This window comes from Ananas comosus, linkage group 3, assembly GCF_001540865.1.
Source record: "Ananas comosus cultivar F153 linkage group 3, ASM154086v1, whole genome shotgun sequence".
Taxonomy (NCBI): Eukaryota; Viridiplantae; Streptophyta; class Magnoliopsida; order Poales; family Bromeliaceae; genus Ananas; species Ananas comosus.
The window spans coordinates 12,764,830-12,783,852 of record NC_033623.1 but is presented as its reverse complement, the minus strand read 5'-3'; the positions used below and the strand labels follow the sequence as shown (position 1 = coordinate 12,783,852).

Here is a 19,023-nt window from a genome sequence, read left to right as displayed (position 1 = left end):
ATATATATATATATATATATATATATATATGAATTGAGCTATAATACTTTTACAAGTATTACTTCCATGATGCTAGCTATTAGATTTTTAGCCATTGGATCTACTCCTTGATATTTAATAGCCCTTGGATCAAACACTATTCCATCTACCACCACCTACCACCATCATCTCAATCTCACATCTCTCCATCCAATGGCTAAAAACTCAAAAGCACCACTCACATAATACTTTTACAAGTATTCTAGCTCAACTCATATATATATATATATATATATAGAGAGAGAGAGAGAGAGAGAGAGAGAGAGAGACTACTATACTATTAGGAGTACAACAACCTTTATACTTTTAATTTCTTAACCATTCATCAATTTTGATGCATGGTTAAGATGAGAGAGAGAAGAAAAATTGAAAAAGTTAGGAGCACAAGGACTGTTGTACTCCCAATAGCACAGTAGCCTTGCACTATATATATATGTGTGTGTGCACGCATGTGTGTGTGTGGTGTAGAGCTACTGTGCTATCGAAAGCATAAGTGAGTTGGTACTTCTGATTTTTTGGTTCTTAGATTAAGAATTGTAAAGTCGGAATGATAGTGATTCTTCTTAGAACTGAGTGGTCTCCCTAAGGTTGAATAGTCCCTCTAGGATAATAATATTAATCTAAGGTACAAAATAATCAAAGTGATTAATCCAAAAGCTAAAAGGTTGGAACCATGAATTTATCAAAGTGATTAATTCAAGAGCCAAATTTTCTTATACTTCCGAGTTCCGAAAACATAGCAGTGTGTGTGTGTGTGTGTGTGTGTGTGTGTGTGTGTGTGAAACATAGCAGTGTGTGCGTGTGCGTGTGTGTGTGTGTGGGTGGGCTTCATACTCCCTATATTCAAAGCCAATCTAGGAATTCGAGACCCAAAATAACACCAAACACAAAAGGCCCAAATTTGTGACCCATGATAATTAACTGGTCTTTTTATTTCACAACTATACTAGTGATTTGCTGGAAATTTGTTAATAATAAATTGGTTCCAAGAAATACTACTTTTAAACTCAAAAGTTGAATTTAAATTTTACATCTAATTTGTCTATAGATTAGATAATTCTTTTAAAATCTTAATATTGAAAATAAAAATATAATATGTATAGTCCGGCTATTATATTATCAATAGTACCAAGTATTTAGCGCTATCAAATTTTTTGCTATTAGATTTACTCATTTAATCATTTTTATCTATTAAATTATATTATTTAAACAACCACCCTCTCAATCCTAAAGAATTATTATCATTCTAACTGCATATCTCTTCATCCAAGAACAAATTAATAGTACAAATAATTTGATGCTATTAATAGTATAGTAGGTTAGTCATATTTTTATATATATATAATTAGTTATATATATAAATAATTGGACGAAAAAAATATATTTATATTTACTTTTAGATATTGGGGTAGCCAGTCCAGTATCATGCAGGCACAGTGCAAAGCAAATGTGTATCACAAGAATATTGACACGACTACAGATCAAGTTCCAATTAAAGAAATTTAAAAACTTTATCCGAAGTTGGTGTTCTTGAGCCTAACACTTGGCACGATAACAGCCGGTGTACGTGAATTGATCCTAACAGGTGGCACAACAACATCATGCTTACTCACAACAACTTACGTACGGAAGCATAATTAGCGCGGCAGCGCATGGATCTCAACTTCTCTTCTCAGTTCTTCTGCAACAATTTACCAAGAAAATCGTCCGGATCATATGATTCATATTTTCTTATTGCACCGACCATGTCTACTATCATTGGCTAAGGATTTAATATTTTGTGTCATTCAAAAAATAGATCTAGCAAAAAAGGGTTCAAAAATATATATTAATATTTTCATTCGTATTTTTACTGGATATAAAAAATATACGACCCGTTAAATAATAAAGTTGGAAATTAATTCACGAATTAATTTTAATACCATGTTATTTAAACTATCGAATTTAGTATAAAACAGACTTAAAAATGCCTAATAGTAGTTGAAAATGGAGTTCTAAATACGAAACCTAATTAAAATAATTCTGCTTTCGAGCTATATCATCTTTGAAATAAATAGGGCAGTTAATTCCGTTCACTATTATCCCACGACTCTTCAACTATGACGACTCAAATACTACCATGTACGCAAGTCTCCTATAAGCTATAGATCGAACCCACGGTGACGTCAGAGCCAACCTCTCGGGGGCTTATCCAACCACGAAGCCCCACGCGTGCGCCGCACGTGAGTGCGCGCCCGCAATAACGACTTGCGTTGTTACTTTACCGGCCCCAACAAACTCTCCCAACGCTCGATTTCAAACCCGTTGTAGCACTGGTTGGGCGGCGCCGGATCGACCAATAGGAGCGAGGGTTTGAGGTGGGGGCGTGTGGGGAGCGATGTGACGAGGGGGAGAGACTCACGGTTGCACGGAACAAATTTCCGCAACGTATATAGCGGAGGTGTAAAAATAGGAGGGGGGAAGGCAAGTGGGGATGCTTGGTTGGCGCTGCTCGGCCACACATCCACTCCGACGCGCAAAAGCCATAGAGAGCGAAGTAGAGAGAGAGAGAGAGAGAGAGGAAGTGAGAGGAAGTGAGAGAAAGAGAGGAGAGAGAGAGAGAGAGAGGGTAAGAGAGAGTCCACACCACACATAGACGCACACAGGCACAGACACACGAGCACACCCGATCGCCGCATTTATGGTCCGTGTTAACCCGCCGCACGACGGTGGTGGCGCTTCCCGGAGCAGCGGCTTCTACACGGCTTCGCCGCCGCCGCAGCAGCAGCAGCAGCAGCAGCAGAGCGGCAGCGGGGGCGGAGGAAGCCACTCGGGCATGGCGCTCCACGGCCTCGTCACCAACTCCGCCGCCGCCGAAGCCGACGCTGCAGAGGACCCGAGCAAGAAGGTGCGGAAGCCCTACACCATCACCAAGTCGAGGGAGAACTGGACGGAGCAGGAGCACGACAAGTTCCTCGAGGCTCTTCAACTGTGAGGCTCGCTAAAATCCCTTCCTCTTTTTGACTTGTTTGAGGTTTGGAGTTTTAGAAACGGGATTCGTTAGGGTTTGCCTTATCTGTAAATCGAGGGTTTTTTGTTAGATTTTTGCGCCGTTAGGCGTCCTTAAGGTGTAAATTGGCCACTTTGTGGTGAGTTTTTGGGGATCCGATGATATAGGTTTCCGGGGAGGAGGCTCTCTCTCTTGCTAATTGGGGTGTGAATTTAAACTTTTCATTTGGGTTTAGAGAGATGTACTGTGAATTAGGATTTAGGTTTTTCAACTAGTTGCTCGTCATTATCATCATGTTCTTCTTTTTTTTTTTTTGGATCGCTTTTTGGTTAGTAATGTACGTTTAGCTTAAAAAATGATAATTTAGTAGCAGGAAGTGTTATGCAAAGAATCGGGTCTAAGGGTTTCGCTGGAAGTTGACTTTATGTTTAGCATCTTTAGATGTGAGAAATGACATATTTGAATTTTATTGCTTTTTTCCGTGTTATTATTGTTAGCCATAGGTTCTGAAGATTCACTTTGCGTTAGGCATAACCACACTTTTAATCGGAGTCCTCAATTTTGCTAGAGTTGTTTTTGTTGCCGTTTTAATCATAAGTCATAATTAGTTGGAACTTGGTTTTCTTCGATTATAATCATATCCGAGGTTAAAGGCTTTTATACTTAGAGCAGAGGATATATTTATGCTGACTTAGGTTATGAGGCCTCTACAAATTCTCATACCGTTTCGAGGAAGATATGCTAGTCTTGGTTCAAATATTCTGTGATTCCTCTTTTTTTTTTGTTTTTTTTTTTAACCTCTCTCTTCCCACTAGCACATTGGACCTTACTTTTCGTTGCGCAATTAAGTAGAATTCTTTAGTTTTGGCATGAAAAGGACGTCTTCTATAAATTCTAGTTTAGAATAGGCTTTCAAATTAAGCTGAAGAGGATCTCAGTTATGTTCCTCATGGATATTAGATGCTCGTCAATCCCTCGTATTCTGCCTCATCTGCAAATTGCTTGGGTGCTGCCGTGGAACTGCTTTATTCTGGTGTTTGAAACAAAGGAGTTCCTCAGTTAGCTATACAATTAGATTTTTCAAGCTAATTAGAGTCTTTCTTGCTTGATTCCAATGATTTGCCCTATATTCTCCGCGTGTGTGTGGGGGGGCGCTTTTTCAGGTGAAAATGAACCGTATGAGCATGCCAAAATGCAAGAAAAGTTTCTGTAGGTGAGTTAGTTAGTGCCTAAAAACAACTTATAGTAGGGATTGTACTAAGGCAAATTATACAGTTTTCTCTCTCAATCTCTGGAGTTTGTTTATGGACCATTTTTCTATATACTGCTTAAACCAATGTCTGGCTGGTTACAATTTTGTAACTTTAGTTAGCTTGGTTTGTCTGTACCTTGGGGCCGGTCATCAAACTATCCACCAGAATATTATCCATATGATATGCATCAGCTAGTTTAAGGATGGTAGTATCAAAACGCTTTGGAGTACCATCATGTTAATTTGGTTAAACTACATGGTTAAATGCTTCTTCATGACCTATTATATTTGGATCTGTTTGTCTTTGCTTTAGCTTATCTACAAGATCTTCTTTGAATGGACTTGCTAAATAGACACTATGGTGTTTTTCATTAGAACTGCCCAATAGCTTCCTGCTGCAGCTAGAATCGCAGACTTCAAAATGGAGCATCTGCTTTTTGTGCTTAGGAGCTCATTAGACTGCCCGCCACAGCTAGAGGCTCTGGGCTTTTTTCTTACAAAAGCCTCATTGAATATTTTTGTGTTATGAGGAAAATATTCTTCTGCTTCACCTGTTGGTGTAGTGTATTTCCTCTTTATGTTGGATTAATCTTTTGATTATTTTTTTATCATGCTTTAGCAAAATTTAGCATTGTTTTTTAAGAATGTGATCTGTAACTGTTTTCACTGCTTAAAAACATTTTTACAGAGAAATTTAGGTATATAATTAACTGTCATACTGGAGAGAAATGGGAAAATACTGCTTTTCATAACAAAACTTAAGCACATTCTTTTGTTCTAGTCATTAATGGTTTCCTTCTTGTACTTGTTGCAGTTTTGATCGTGACTGGAAAAAGATAGAAGCTTTTGTTGGCTCAAAGACAGTTATCCAGGTATTTGTGTGAGAGCTGATAAATGTTGATCGAGTGATGGGATCTCTGAATTTCAGTTGTCATGCTAATTCTCTTGATTTCGTTAACCAATCAGATTTTTATCATCTTATCTCTTAGGTTTCTAGCTAGAACCTGATAAAATTATCTTAACTTGATAGTAACCTCCAGTCAGTTACTAAAATTGAACCACATATCCAGGACTTCTATATGCAATAAATGTTACATCATGTTTTATTTTAGCAATTATTTTATGCACGCATGTACTACCAGTTTGCTCTATGTAAATGTTTTTGGTCTGGGTTAAATTTGAAGTAATATACTGTCTTTTTTTTATTAGTATTGTTTTCTGATGAACTCTTTTGGCAGATAAGGAGCCATGCACAAAAATACTTTTTGAAGGTTCAGAAAAATGGGGCCAGTGCACATGTGCCACCTCCCCGCCCAAAGCGTAAAGCAGCTCATCCATACCCTCAGAAAGCCTCTAAAAACGGTTTGTCTTGTTTTATATCCTTCTGATTTATCTTAATATATTGGGGCTGATTGGTAATTCAACATCACAACATGCAGCTCCTATTTTTTCTCAACCGACAACTCCGTACCAAGCTTCATCTTCCTGTGTGGTTGAACCAGGTTTTGCACTCGGAATAGATTCATCTCCCATGCTTAGAAACTCTAGTACCAGTGCAACAGTCTCTTCCTGGGCTCACAATACTGTTCAACCTGTTGGTGCCTCTTCTATGATGAAAGGTATGTTTGTTTTCTTTTGACATGTTTATGTACATACAAGTTCAAGACGTAGGTATGTACCTCTGCAAAATTGTTTGCTTACATATATTTCCCTGCAAAATTTAAATTCATGCCCTTTAATAACTTAATATCTTACAAATACACCTGCTTGAAATTTCTCTCTTCGAAATTCTTTTCAAATACAATTCCCCCCTCTGAGTTTGACGACTACTCAACTTGCAATATGGGTATTCTTGTCAAGAAATGCACTTTCAAGGGGTATATATGATATATTCAGACAGGTATATGCACATATTATAGATGATTTTGCATGAATATATATTTGATATACCTTTTTTTAACCTTTTTCTTTTTGAAATTTTCTTTGTTTAGATCCTTCTCAGTTTGCGTACTGATCAATCATTCATATCTTATTAAGCAATTACAATGCTGTTTTCTACAGAGGATATTGGAGCTTCAGCTGTAATGAATAATAATTGCTGCTGTAGCAGCACTGAAGGCCAGCCTAGAGCACGGCCAGTTGGTGAAACCACTGACCAAGTGAATCAAGTCCCATCACTTCACAGTTAGTGCCTCTTTATACCTTGTCTTTCACACTGCTAAAGTGCATATCAAGTGAAGATTATCTAGATATTAATTTTTCATTTTCTAGTGCTATATAATCTCTGCACCTACTACTTTACTACTTTAGAAGATATTCTTGATCTTTATGTTGCTTTATTTTCTTTGGTGAAGTTATGCCAGATTTTGCACGGGTATACAGCTTCTTGGGTAGTGTTTTTGATCCAAGCACAAGTGGTCATTTGCAGAAACTGAAGGAGATGGATCCAATTGATGTAGAAACAGTATGTCACTTGTATTGAACAAATTTATTTCCACAGATCTCATCCTATAAACATTACTGTTTTTTTTGGTCAATCACATTCCTCTGCGTTTCACTACATTGCCTAGGCTGTCATCTTATCATTTGATGTCACTTCTTGTATCTGTTCTGTGCATTTTAGCATATAGAACTAGCAGTGTGGTATACTATTCCTCTACACCACTATTATTTATGTAGTAATAATCATATTGTTCAGACTAGTGAAGTCAGGCCTTTTTGACTAGTCGGGAGTTACAGGGTTAAGCGGTTGTTCGTAAGGAAACTAGTTACTACGATACTACAAAAACCATTTTCTTCTTTCCTTCTGTATCTTTGAGTTCTTATTCTTCATTAGGAACTATTCAGACTTGCCTTCTTTTCCATGTTTTCATTTTAAACCTTCAAGCATATCTTAATTATCTGCTTTTTGTTGTACATGCTGCATGATGTAATGCTTCGTATCAGATTATCCTTTTGCTATTAATTCTTCTACTTTCTTTCTTTTGGTGACAATTTTTTTTGTTGTTGTTGATTTTGTACTGGACAAAGCGTTGTACTAAAGTAGATTTTATTATGTGTCCTGCTTGGGTTTCTAGCAATTTAATGGTACATTATATCTGGTAGATTATTGAATTTGTTGCGTATCTTTACATTCTTCTATATCATCTTGAAGAATTGACACTCCTGTGGTTGTTTTCTAGGTTTTATTGTTGATGAGAAATCTCTCGATCAATTTGATTAGCCCTGACTTCGAGGATCATGTAAGTGCTTTTGAATAAGTGCTTTTGTCCTTAGGATCTAAAGTCTTGATACTAGTGGGTAGTTCTGATCTCAAGTGCCAGTAGGTAAAGAGGATTTATAATCCTTTTCAGCTATTACCCAGTGTAAAAACTAAAAGGCATGAAAGCTGATTTGTTTGTTATTTATTTTGTGCAGAGAAAGTTGCTCTTATCACACGACCTTGGTCCAGAGGAATTTAAACTAGAAGGTGGGAAACACAAGCTTCAGGCAGATAGACCCATGATTGCTCCATTCTTGTAAGCTTACCCGTCTAATCCTACTCGAACATATATCGTATGTTTACATGAATCCACTGAACTGAGAAGAAAATTTCAGGGTGAAAAGTGAATGATGGCGTATAAACATCAGTACAAGGCCAAGTGTTTTGACTGTTCATATATATTTATCTCAAGGCTCTTGCATTAGCTCTACAGTTGTCAAGTGGAGAGTTTTGGCAATAGAAGCCTTGACTGCTGCAGTAGTAATGTATTATGTCTCCATAAGCTGCAAGGGATGGTTTCTGGGACACATCCCGTACATGTTTGTACATCCCATTACGAGGGTGAGTTCCAATTCTGAGGCTTGTGTACATATTTTTGTGATAGCTGAATCTAGTTGATTATATTTATGGCGGATCTAGTTGATTATGTTCATGGAGTTCTCTGTAAACTTGATCTTGCTCTCTCTCTCTCTCTCTCTCTCTCTCTCTCTCCTCTCGTGCGCGCCGCACGTGGACAAAAGTTGAATTAGTTTTTTTTTTTTTTTTTTTTTTTAAAGGTAGCTATCTGCATCGTTCATTTTTTAAAATGAATTCAACTAAAAGTGCTAAGCATCTAAGACTTCGAATTTGGAATTTCTGATACTACCTATCATGCGCTTAGACAATTTTGCTTGGTACAGTTGGTTGACAAAGTAAATTGTAAATGACAGGAATTTCATATTCACTGCACGGTATGATGACAAATTTAGCCCCTACCTCAGGAACAGTTATGTACACCTCAGAATGGCATCAAGCTTAATGCTAATTTATTATTAGTAATATTTAGAAAAGATTTTGAGGTATACAAAACATCATTCTTATTAGTGTTCCTCAATATGTCTCACTGATCTATAGAATAATTTTATCTGGAGCAGAATCCTCTTGAATGAATAACAGCATGTTCAGATGGCAATTACTACTGTTTGAACCCACAGGAGGGGAAAAAATATAAAGGAAAAAATATAAATATATAAATATAAATATATATATATATATATATATATATATATATATATATATATAATAATAATAATAGAAAAAAAACAAGGCCCCAAAGTTTGAATAGAGCATTGACCAAGCTCACCCATCCACGGCCGGGTCAGATTCTATCTAAGCATATCGGTCCATGTTTGGGTAAATTACGTTACTAGCTTCTGAGTTTCAATAAGCTACAAAATTTCTAGACATGGTCACATGGTATGTATGCCTTATGTTTGAGTGACCCTTTTTTTTTTTTTTTTTCCCCTACTTAGAAATTTGGACTGCTAGAAAAGCACAAAATGGATTGAGGACTTTGCGTAATACATTTCGTGGTGTAAGTGGTGTTGATGCATCTCGTGCAGGCAATATTTTCTTTATCTAATAGTGCAGGTGAGTACTACAAGAAAAGTTTCTTCAAGCTTGGAAAGTGCAACGTCCAACTCGAGATTTTGGCAGGTTCGAGGACTAAAGTGAATATACACTAAAATCCAGGGACTACATTGAAAGTTACCCGGAAAAATGTTTCTTTTACATTATTGGGTCGCGTTGGTTCTTTCGATTCCCCGCGACCCGCTAGCCCGGGTTGCGCCCCAACTCAGCGACTCGTCGAACTCGGCTCCTAAGTCCTAACCTAACAAACCCTTTCTTCCTCCGTTGCTAGGGTTTGCCTCTTTACCTCTCAGTTTGCTACTGCACAAAACTCTCTCTCTCTCTCCGGCGTCGGCGGCGGCGGCGGCGGAGGACGCGGATCGGAAAAAATGGCTTCGCCGGAAGCTCCCGCTTGCTACGTCGGCGTCGCCAGGCAGTCCGCCGCCTTCCGCCTCATGAAGCAGATGGTATAAACTCCCCGAAATTTTTTTTGCCTTCTTATCGCCCACAAACCCTAGTTCCTGAGTTTGTGAGACACTTTTGCTTGTTTGTTTATGATAATCTTCTTTGATCTGCAAAATAAGTTTTTTAGTTTCTAATTTGTATAACAAAAAGGGATGGGAGGAGGGTGAAGGCCTTGGAAAAGACAAGCAAGGGATAAAGGGTTACGTCAGGGTGAAAAACAAGCAGGATACTCTAGGTTAAATTTCAACTCTCTTTCCATATAATTTTACAACTACTCGAGTAGTATCTTGTTGATTCACTATTAGCCTGTGTAATAATAATGGTCTTTTTCGCAGGCGTGGGCTTAGATAAGCCGACGAATAACTGGGCTTTCGACACCTCCCAATTCGACAACATCCTTAAGAAATTGAAAGTGGTAATGCCGAAAACGTTCCTCGAGATCTCTCGATATTTGACAACTCTCTGATTCTTAGAGTATTATCTCAATTGGTTTTTTTTTTTTTTTTTTATAAAAAAATTGCAGCAAGTGGCTGAACCGGTTGATAAAGGTATTGCGGTAGTGAACAATTGTTTCTTGCTCATTGTTATTGTATGCATTGTGTTCAATTTCGATTGCATTTGACTCACAGAAGCTTCTGATGTGAGTGAGGCTGATATTAAATCTGCAAAAGATGCATCAGAAAAGGATAAGGGTTGTAAAGCTACTCGGCCACAAGGAAGGTCGGTTTTTGCTATTGGAAGTTATCCTGTTCTTATGATGTAGAACTTGTTCCTGTGTTTTATTTGTTATTGTTTATGTTAATCAGGTATAAGAAAAGAGAGAGAGGCAAACTTGTGAACGCCTACTCAGAAAAGGATCTTCAAGGAATTCTCGTGAGTGCTCAATTCTCTTTACATGAGTTTTTTTCTTTCCTTTTAATTAAATTCATATTTCGTGCTCTGTGCTCTTGTTTGTTCTTGGATTATATTATTCTTGTCTCAAGGAGCATACTTTTTGCATATCTTAATATAATTCGACGTCCTCTGTTTATTTGTCTCTCAGAATTTTCTGTTTCATGTGATATTTTTTGGGTTCATCTATATATATATATATTTTTGGTGCTATATTCAGGGAAACAAAGTCGAAGATGATTGTAACATGGATTTTGAGCTAAATGCTGGCCCGTCAAGTTTTGATGTATCAAACTCTGATATCTCACAGGAAGAAGGTATTTACGAGGATATCAAATATGTGCCTTTGAGATATCTCTTTCTCTTTCCATTTACCCCTGCCACGTGCATTTCTTCCAAGATACTTGTGATCTATTCTGTAAACTGATGTGTTATTTAGTTAATTGCTTCCTACTACCTGTACTACTAGTAACATTGACCCCATATGTGACTCCTATGAATACAAGTTCCTGAAATCTCTTACTGCACCTTAAACAATTCGATTTGCTTGTGTATCTCTTTTCATTTTGATTGTGGGGTCTTTTAAATTATTAACTGAGGCATAGAAAACCATGCGGAGTATATAAGTTATATTAGAGTTTTCTCAATATTGTTGCAAGCTTTACCCGAGCCACTACTGAGCTCTTTCTGAACAACTCAATTGCAGCCTGAGCATGCATGCAAGCTAATCATAGGTAAATCATATTCGTACTGATGTTATATTCATACATTTCAAGATGTTATCAGTTTAAAATACTTTGTCAGCATCATCAAGAGTTAAATTGTCAATTTCACATTATCTTTAATAATTGTAGATCCAGCAAGCTGTGCATCATTATCCTTTGCATTGCACATATAGAGATGATGTACACGGCTGCAGATGATGTACCACCAGTGTAGTGATTTTCCTATCAAGAATTCGTAGTAATAAGTTGTAACTTGTTCTTTTCATATAATTTATTGTTTAGTGATAACTTTGTACTCTATCTTGCTAATCTATCTATCTAGCTATTTGACGCATTCTTTCTGTTTCTGTACTGTTTGAAATTGGACAGGCCCAAAACTTGAAGATGTAAATTGGTGGGGCCATAAGCATGGGTTTGTGTCAGGAGGTTTTCTTGGTGCACGGTCACTTCCCCGCAAATCAAGCAAACCCATAGATTCTAAGAATAATTCTTTAGATAAACGCAACACATTCGCTGAAGAAGATCAAGAAAATCTATACAAGCTTGTCCAGGTACATGCTTCTTGCATTACTTGCTGTGCCTATCCTATATTTAGCTGAGATTTCTTCATAGCGGACATATTGGTTTGCCGTTGTGCGAGATCAATCTTTATTGCCCTTTTCAAGTGATTGCCTGATTATCGCTGATGGCCTGACTTATTATGGCCTTGCAATCATCTTTTTTTTCTTCTCCTCCACTCCCCCAACTTTAAAAACTGTTTTATCATTTATAGGATAAAGCTACTTCAGGGAAACAGGGGCTTGGCATGAAGGATCGGCCCAAGAAGGTAGCTGGTTGCTACTGGGAGGGAAAGAAGACATCTTTTGATGATGGTGATGGTGAATGTTCTGCTGATTCTGGTGGTTTAACAGAACAGAGGGAGAGTGAGGATATAGAACCTCGCAGTAAGGTGAAATGCAAAAATGTTGAAAAGAAAATAAAGCTAAAAAAGTTATGCAAAAAGATCCTTCGTCAGGTATACATTCTAAACTGTGGATTTCCTTTCAGTATATGGTATATCTATTCTTTTCATCACATTAAGTTGTTTTAGGCGCCTTCACAATCGCTGAGGTTTAAAGAGCTTAAAGTCCTTGTTGAAGCTCATTCCACAACTTATTTCTCAAACTTTTCTTCCAGACATGATGCTCTGTCGCACTTAAAGAAGAAGGTATGTCACTTTATACTTCGGTGATAACTCTGTTGTCCAGAGCTGGTGTTACCTGGCTAATTTGTTTTGATTTAATAACCCCATATACTTGGCGACACAGAATTTTATGCAACTTCAAAGCATTTTCACCAAGTCAGATTCCTTTGAAACCTAGATTTTCTTTTTGTTTTCCAATTGAACTTCTGAAACAATCAATTATATTTTAATTTTTGCACCATCATCTTTCATAAAACCATCTGTTATCATGATATCCGAGTATTGTTGAATGTTGTGCATTTTATGCAGTTAGAAGGCAGCAGGACATTCCTTGTGGAGGGTAAGAAAGTGAGTCTTTTGCCACGGATTTAGAGAGCATGATTTGTTCGCGATGTTGTACCCAAGCCTTTTCCTATCACATAGGCCTTGTTTGGATGTCGATACTGAAAACATTATTTTAATAATTCGATCACACTCCGAACTTTAAATCACAATAGAAAATTTTCATATCAAATAGAATATTACCGAGATAATTTATTTCGAAATCCAAACATAGCCATATTGTTCGCTATTTGTCGTGAGTGATTTTATTCAACAAGTCTCCTGGGGAAGAGGCTAAAAATTTTGTAGCGTCTTAGTCTTAATATGTGTGCTTTATGCTTGAGTTAAAATTTTAGGGCGGACTATTCGGATAGATCCATCCATATATCATTGTATTCATTAATGAGATGTTCTTTTGCTAAAATGGTGAAAATTTTGCTGCACATTGCTGATGTTATCATCTACTTAGGAATTTGCTGATTGTATCATCTACTTAGGGAATGTGTATTACGTTCTGACGCTGCTGCTTGTGTTTTTGCTGGTTTGATACTCTCATTGCAACGGAGTTAAATTTTGCAGAGTTTAAGCACACGATCTGTCATAGCCCTTGAATTTATTGAGTTTTAGCTGATTTATTTTCTGAGCAGGGAGGTTACTCTTTAGATTATTATAAAGTTAACAGCCCACAAGATACAATTGGAATCGCATAGCATTATTACAAAATGCAATGCCCCACTTATTTCGGATTGTAATCGCAGTAAATCTTTGTACTTGTAATTTGATTACGTCTTAACTTACCATGCGAATTCTGACGGTGCTCAATTTGTAAGGAAAAATGAAACTTTTTCTTTAATTAACCACCTAAACTTTTAATTTAAATAAACTTTAAAACATATTTTTTATTAAATCAATCTAATTAACCTTTTTTTAAAAAAAACATAAATTTGATGAATTAAACTTAACTGATCATTTTTTAAAACAAATTTTATTAAGTAAATTAAACTGGCCTTTTTTAATTAAATTATTAATCAAGTAATAAATTAATTTTTATTACATGCCGTGCTCATAAACTTACAAAACTTCAAACTCTGAAATTTTTTTAAAAAAAATTTAGTAATTAAATAGAAAGATTTAAAAGTAGAATAGTTATTTTAGTAAGTAAATCAAACTGACCTTTTTTAATTAAATTATTAATCAANATTGTATCATCTACTTAGGGAATGTGTATTACGTTCTGACGCTGCTGCTTGTGTTTTTGCTGGTTTGATACTCTCATTGCAACGGAGTTAAATTTTGCGAGTTTAAGCACACGATCTGGCATAGTCCTTGAATTTATTGAGTTTTAGCTGATTTATTTTCTGAGCCGGGAGGTTACTCTTTAGATTATTATAAAGTTAACAGTCACACAAGATACAATTGGAATCGCATAGCATTATTACAAAATGCGGTGCCCCACTTATATCGGATTGTAATCGCAGTAAATCTTTGTACTTGTAATTTGATTACGTCTTAACTTACCATGCGAATTCTGACGGTGCTCAATTTGTAGGGAAAAATGAAACTTGTTTCTTTAATTAACCACTTAAACTTTTAATTTAAATCACTTTAAAACATATTTTTTATTAAATCAATCTAATTAACCTTTTTTTAAAAAAACATAAATTTGATGAAATAAATTTAACTGATCATTTTTTATAACAAATTTTAGTAAGTAAATTAAATTGGCCTTTTTTAATTAAATTATTAATCAAGTAATAAATTAATTTTAATTACATGCCGTGCTCATAAACTTACAAAACTGCACACTCTGAATTTTTTTTTAAAAAAATTTTACTAATTAAATAGAAAGATTTAAAGTAGAATATTTATTAACTTTTTTTCATACTAGAATAAAATAGTTAAGTTGTAATATTTTAAAATTTTATACAAGACATAACAGACCGTATAGTTAAGTAAATTCGAATAAATATACCTATTAAACTCTTTAATAAAATTTCAAAATCATATTGTAAAAATTAAAAATTTAAATACTCGTATGCAACAGAGCTAAAGTTTTTGAGCCCTCTGTACGTTTTTTTTTTTTTTTCGAATCCTAATATAAGCTCTAAGAACAACTTCAAACTTCTCCCCGTGGTAGTGCTGTTGCAATTTGAAAGAATCACGATAGGAAAAATTTTAGGGCACAAAAGAATTGGAGCAATATAAGTCTCCACAAATTCTCATTATGGTAGTAAATCAACGCAAAAGCAGAGTGGTCTATAATTTTAAACATCTGCATTTTACAGGATTACGAATGCCAATTCTTTTTTTGACAGATTTTGGAACTTAATTTCAGAAACCGTTCATAAAAAAAAAAAAACAACCAAATTTTTTTAAAAAAAAAACACTTTCAATCGGAGAAAGAAATTGCTCAGAAGTATGAAATATCTTCTCATTGACACTTTACGTATCTCTGAAGTCTGACATGCGAAAATCCTTTTCATAGTTCATCACAGCAACGAAGAAACAGAAAAACCACAAAACAAATTGTGCCACAGTTGAGAAAGAACAAAATTTCTTACAAAAATCCAATTTTTGGCCCAAGCAATACACTTCAAAAAAGAACGAATTTTTTTAATCTGAGAATACATATTTTTTTGTTTTAATTAGATTTTATCAAATTGCGGGATCAGAGATTGGTAATAGAGTCTCAGTCACCGAATGATCAGAAACACGGACCAAAAATTTCATCATCATCTCCCGCACATGAACAATAAAAAGAAAAAGCCTCGTGCAAACGAAAACGGATACGGATTGAAACATTAAAGAAGAATCGGAATAAAAGAGAGAATTTTGGAACAGATTGAGTCGGAGAGCAAAGAGGATCGATCATCAGAGACTTAAATACTACGAATCACGGAAAGGATATAGATCCGTCATATTGTTGCAGTTTTCCTCATCATTTGATCCAAAAATAGGAGAAAAAGAAAAAAAAAATCGAGAAAAAGAGAGAAAAAATAGAGGAAAAGGAAGCAACTTCGAACACGACCGCGGCATTGGGTTTCCTACGAACGCCACTCCACTGCCCTCGTTTTATAGACTCGGACGAAACCCTAAAATCCCTTTAAAGCGCGTGCGCGTGAGGAGGATACAATGTAGGCCGCAGGGCCCACTTAGCGTACGTATGTTCATTCGATATATGGGCCGTATGGGCCCATTTAGTCTAATTGAAAATTTTCCAATATAATATTAGAGAGAGAGAGAGAAAGTACGACTCTCATATTTGTATTTTTATGAGTATAGAGGTTAAAAGTCGAATTTCGTAATTTTTCAAATTTATAATAAAGTTCATTAAGTGAGTATAAAATGAACGGTCAAAATTAAAAAATCTTTTAAAAATAGGGAATAATATTTTTAAATTTAAAATCTGAAGTATTAATCTTGATTCATACATTGAATAAAAATATTAAAACAACAAATAATTCTGATTCTTCTATAATGTTAACTTAAAAACACTTTATACCGATTGTTAAAAATATCATTTTTGAGGCTTTTGATTGTAAGATATATAATGCTAAAAAATTATAAAATTTGATTTTTAAAATATTTAAATGTTCTTAATTATATTTAACTATACGAATAGTAGATTTGAAAGCTATATATCATTAAATAAGATTTATGAGTAAAAGCTGAATATTCTTTTTCTCTCTCTCTCTCTCTCTCTCTCTCTATAAAAGGAAAATTGCCCGGAGACTATCTGTCCCAAGAAACCCTCTTCTTCTTCTTCTTCTTCTTCTTCTTTTTTGAGAAAAAAATAACAAGCTACATGCTTCATTCATAAAGCGGAATGAATTAAGCGTACAGGATGGAAGCAACAACGGCCTCTGAAAGCGGCAAAAGGTGAAAATAGTGAAAGAAGAAAGTACAAAGATACAAGCTAGAAGGGGGGGGGGGTGGGGTGGGGTGGGGTATACTCCAGTCATTTAAGAGTCCGTTGATGCGTTCAATTGATCATACTGCGTTGGGTGGTGCGGCCCGAAAGATGACGGAATTTCTATTAGTCCAGACGACTCACCAAGTTGCCGCTAGGCCTTTGAATTTCATCACAGCATTGGGGTTTTCAGATACTTTGGCCCAAAGCTTGCGGGCCGGTCCCGTGGTTTCAGGGGATGTATCAAGGTCCGCCAAAGAGAGTAAGAGAAAGCAGACAAAGACGCAGCTAGAGAATAGATGATCACAGCTTTTCGGGAGGACCCCACATAGCACGCAGAGCGGATCTACAGACATGCCTCTGGTGATAAGCCTGTCAGTAGTGAGTAGTCTCTTTCGAAGCAACGTACATATGAAAATCTTGATTTTGGTTGGTATCTTCAAGGTCTAGATGTTCTGGTTCCCCCTCTTTAGAACAGGTATAATATTGAAGACGAGAGGCTGGATATTGGAACCCTTCTTTTTTTTTTTTATTTCTTTTAAATTTTATAGTGCAGAAGCAGAGATTCGAACCTCGACCACTAAAATAGCGCATGTGGATGATAACATCCACTATTACTATATTAGATAGTTTTTTTAACAAAAATAAAAAAAGCTCTACTCGTACAATAGTTTTTGCTGACAATCATCTATAATTTCTTATAGCTCGAAACCAGCATTTTATGAAGCCCAGAAGCATGTTTTGTTCTTCCATAACAGCCAAAAACTCTAATTTTCCATTTCCTCAAATTTACAGCATTGCTTCAGCATCGATGAAGCAAATCTAATATAAACTCAAGTACCTCCCAAGAATGCTACTACATTTGCTTCATTCTCTGATTCGTATGGACACTGGATTGTAGGGTTCTGCTACAGCTGCTTACATTAGCACACACCCTTGTGTATATATGTGAACATTTCGACTCCTTCGGCGTCCTCCCTCGGTAGTAAAAGTTTTCAGCGCTTCTCCCAGACCCAGCGGCTTGGCCTGAATATTTGCTTGAGAAGTGCCATTTTGGGAACATTCCAATGTTCTACGTGCCTGCATCGAAAGCGAAAAATGAGAGATGATGTTATGTAGGGAATCATGTATGTACTGCAGGACTTTGAGAATCGACATTACTTGCACACTCTCCCTGATTCGGCGTCAAAGTAGTACTCTGTATACCCTGTGGCTGAAAGGAAGCACGGGGAATATACTGTCACTGCTGCTGCGGAAACAGATAAGTTGCAGAAATGATGGGTAAACTGCGTCAAGAATCCACCTTCTAGCAGAGCTTCAGTTTGATCCTCAATCTTTAAAATAGTGTAGTAAAATCCCAGGACTTATTGCATTCTGTTGCGATCTTTCATTTTCCGTTTAGTTTTTACGTTGATTCAGCAAAGAAGTTGAGAAGTTTCTTATATGCAGTTTCATAGCATATACAGCATTTCTGCTTAATGGAGAAATATAACCGATCAACGAAGATTACAACAGGGCTTAAAATTGAGAACCAAACTGTAAGGTTGATCTCCAAGCTAAGACTAAAGCGGAAAGGTTGAGGACTCTTGATGCAATTTTGATTTACAGCACAAGGATGGTTACCGAAAAAGAAAAGAACAAACAACAACAGGTGCGATTCTTTTTCTTTGGAATTGTAAAATTGTACCAGAAAGTATAGGTCTCCAAGGGAATGACATGATACAGTTAAAACGCCAGTGTCCAACCGACTTATCCTGCACGCAGTTTATTATTGGTCAAAAGATTGATCTTGGCACTAAGTTCCTCATTCTTGAAGCATGACGGCAAAAAGGATTACAAATAATAACTTTTCATCAGAGAAAAAGTAAAACAAAAAGTTGTTTTTCACCTCAAAGTCCTCCCACTTTGTGAGTTTCATATTAGATTTTTCGAGCAGAGACCCAAAATTTGAGCAGTTTCGTTTAAAGCGCTTAAGACCTTTGAATGAACCAGCTGGGTCAGCAAATTCACAGTCATCTTCATAAGCCTTGAGAGTCAAATTTCCTAAAGAATAAGAAAAACGTTTACGAACATGAAAGACAATTAACCGATTTATCGACTTAACGAATCGCATGAAAACACTACATCAACAACTTAAGAGAAATCATACAAAAGTCAATTGCCCAAGTAATGCCTTCGGGCTTTGCCTGCCGCATTAGGAATGCGTTAGTCATCACTTTGATAGCCTCTTCTCGTTAAGACTATTTCTGTACCGTTCTACTGTATTATCAGTTCGAAACCTATCCATTTAAAGAAGTTCTGCATGCGTTCGATTCCCACGTCTGTCATTTTATGATGTATATTCTTCCTTACTTTTTGCCATGCATCTCCGACTAGCA

At 36.2% G+C, this 19,023-nt stretch overlaps 3 protein-coding genes across 4 annotated transcripts; 2 read left to right on the top strand and 1 right to left on the bottom strand.

The window, feature by feature from the left end:
- LOC109707632 (protein REVEILLE 6-like) lies at positions 2,565-8,018 on the top strand. Of its 2 annotated transcripts, none has more exons than XM_020229053.1 (9): positions 2,565-3,009; positions 5,095-5,152; positions 5,519-5,642; positions 5,783-5,899; positions 6,342-6,464; positions 6,635-6,744; positions 7,463-7,522; positions 7,698-7,798; positions 7,878-8,018. In XM_020229053.1, the coding sequence occupies exons 1-9, from the start codon at positions 2,720-2,722 to the stop codon at positions 7,891-7,893; spliced, it is 999 nt and encodes a 332-aa protein (XP_020084642.1). In that variant the 5' UTR covers positions 2,565-2,719; the 3' UTR covers positions 7,894-8,018. The 2 variants fall into 2 exon arrangements, with proteins under 2 accessions (XP_020084642.1, XP_020084641.1); XM_020229052.1 differs by having other exon boundaries at positions 2,568-3,009; positions 5,720-5,899.
- On the top strand, positions 9,349-13,187 carry LOC109707631 (uncharacterized G-patch domain protein DDB_G0278987). The gene is made up of 11 exons (XM_020229051.1): positions 9,349-9,617; positions 9,766-9,850; positions 9,951-10,030; positions 10,139-10,163; positions 10,245-10,335; positions 10,422-10,488; positions 10,727-10,823; positions 11,601-11,782; positions 12,004-12,246; positions 12,322-12,438; positions 12,724-13,187. Exons 1-11 carry the CDS (start codon positions 9,540-9,542, stop codon positions 12,784-12,786), a joined length of 1,128 nt encoding a protein of 375 aa, XP_020084640.1. The 5' UTR covers positions 9,349-9,539; the 3' UTR covers positions 12,787-13,187.
- Positions 17,309-18,688, bottom strand: LOC109707151 (the record flags this gene model as incomplete). Its single annotated transcript, XM_020228253.1, is given in 4 exon segments — positions 17,309-17,725; positions 17,807-17,858; positions 18,333-18,399; positions 18,534-18,688. Coding segments are annotated over 4 exon segments (359 nt in total), but the record flags the coding sequence as incomplete, so codon positions are not given.

Coding starts and splice junctions, on each gene's coding strand:
- LOC109707632 (XM_020229052.1), top strand. CDS start 2,720: ATGGTCCGTGTTAACCCGCCGCACGACGGTGGTGGCGCTTCCCGGAGC. Junction 5,153..5,518: donor GCTCAAAGACAGTTATCCAG/GTATTTGTGTGA, acceptor CTCTTTTGGCAG/ATAAGGAGCCATGCACAAAA. Junction 5,643..5,719: donor TCAGAAAGCCTCTAAAAACG/GTTTGTCTTGTT, acceptor CACAACATGCAG/CTCCTATTTTTTCTCAACCG.
- LOC109707631 (XM_020229051.1), top strand. CDS start 9,540: ATGGCTTCGCCGGAAGCTCCCGCTTGCTACGTCGGCGTCGCCAGGCAG. Junction 10,824..11,600: donor TGATATCTCACAGGAAGAAG/GTATTTACGAGG, acceptor GAAATTGGACAG/GCCCAAAACTTGAAGATGTA. Junction 12,247..12,321: donor GCAAAAAGATCCTTCGTCAG/GTATACATTCTA, acceptor AAGTTGTTTTAG/GCGCCTTCACAATCGCTGAG.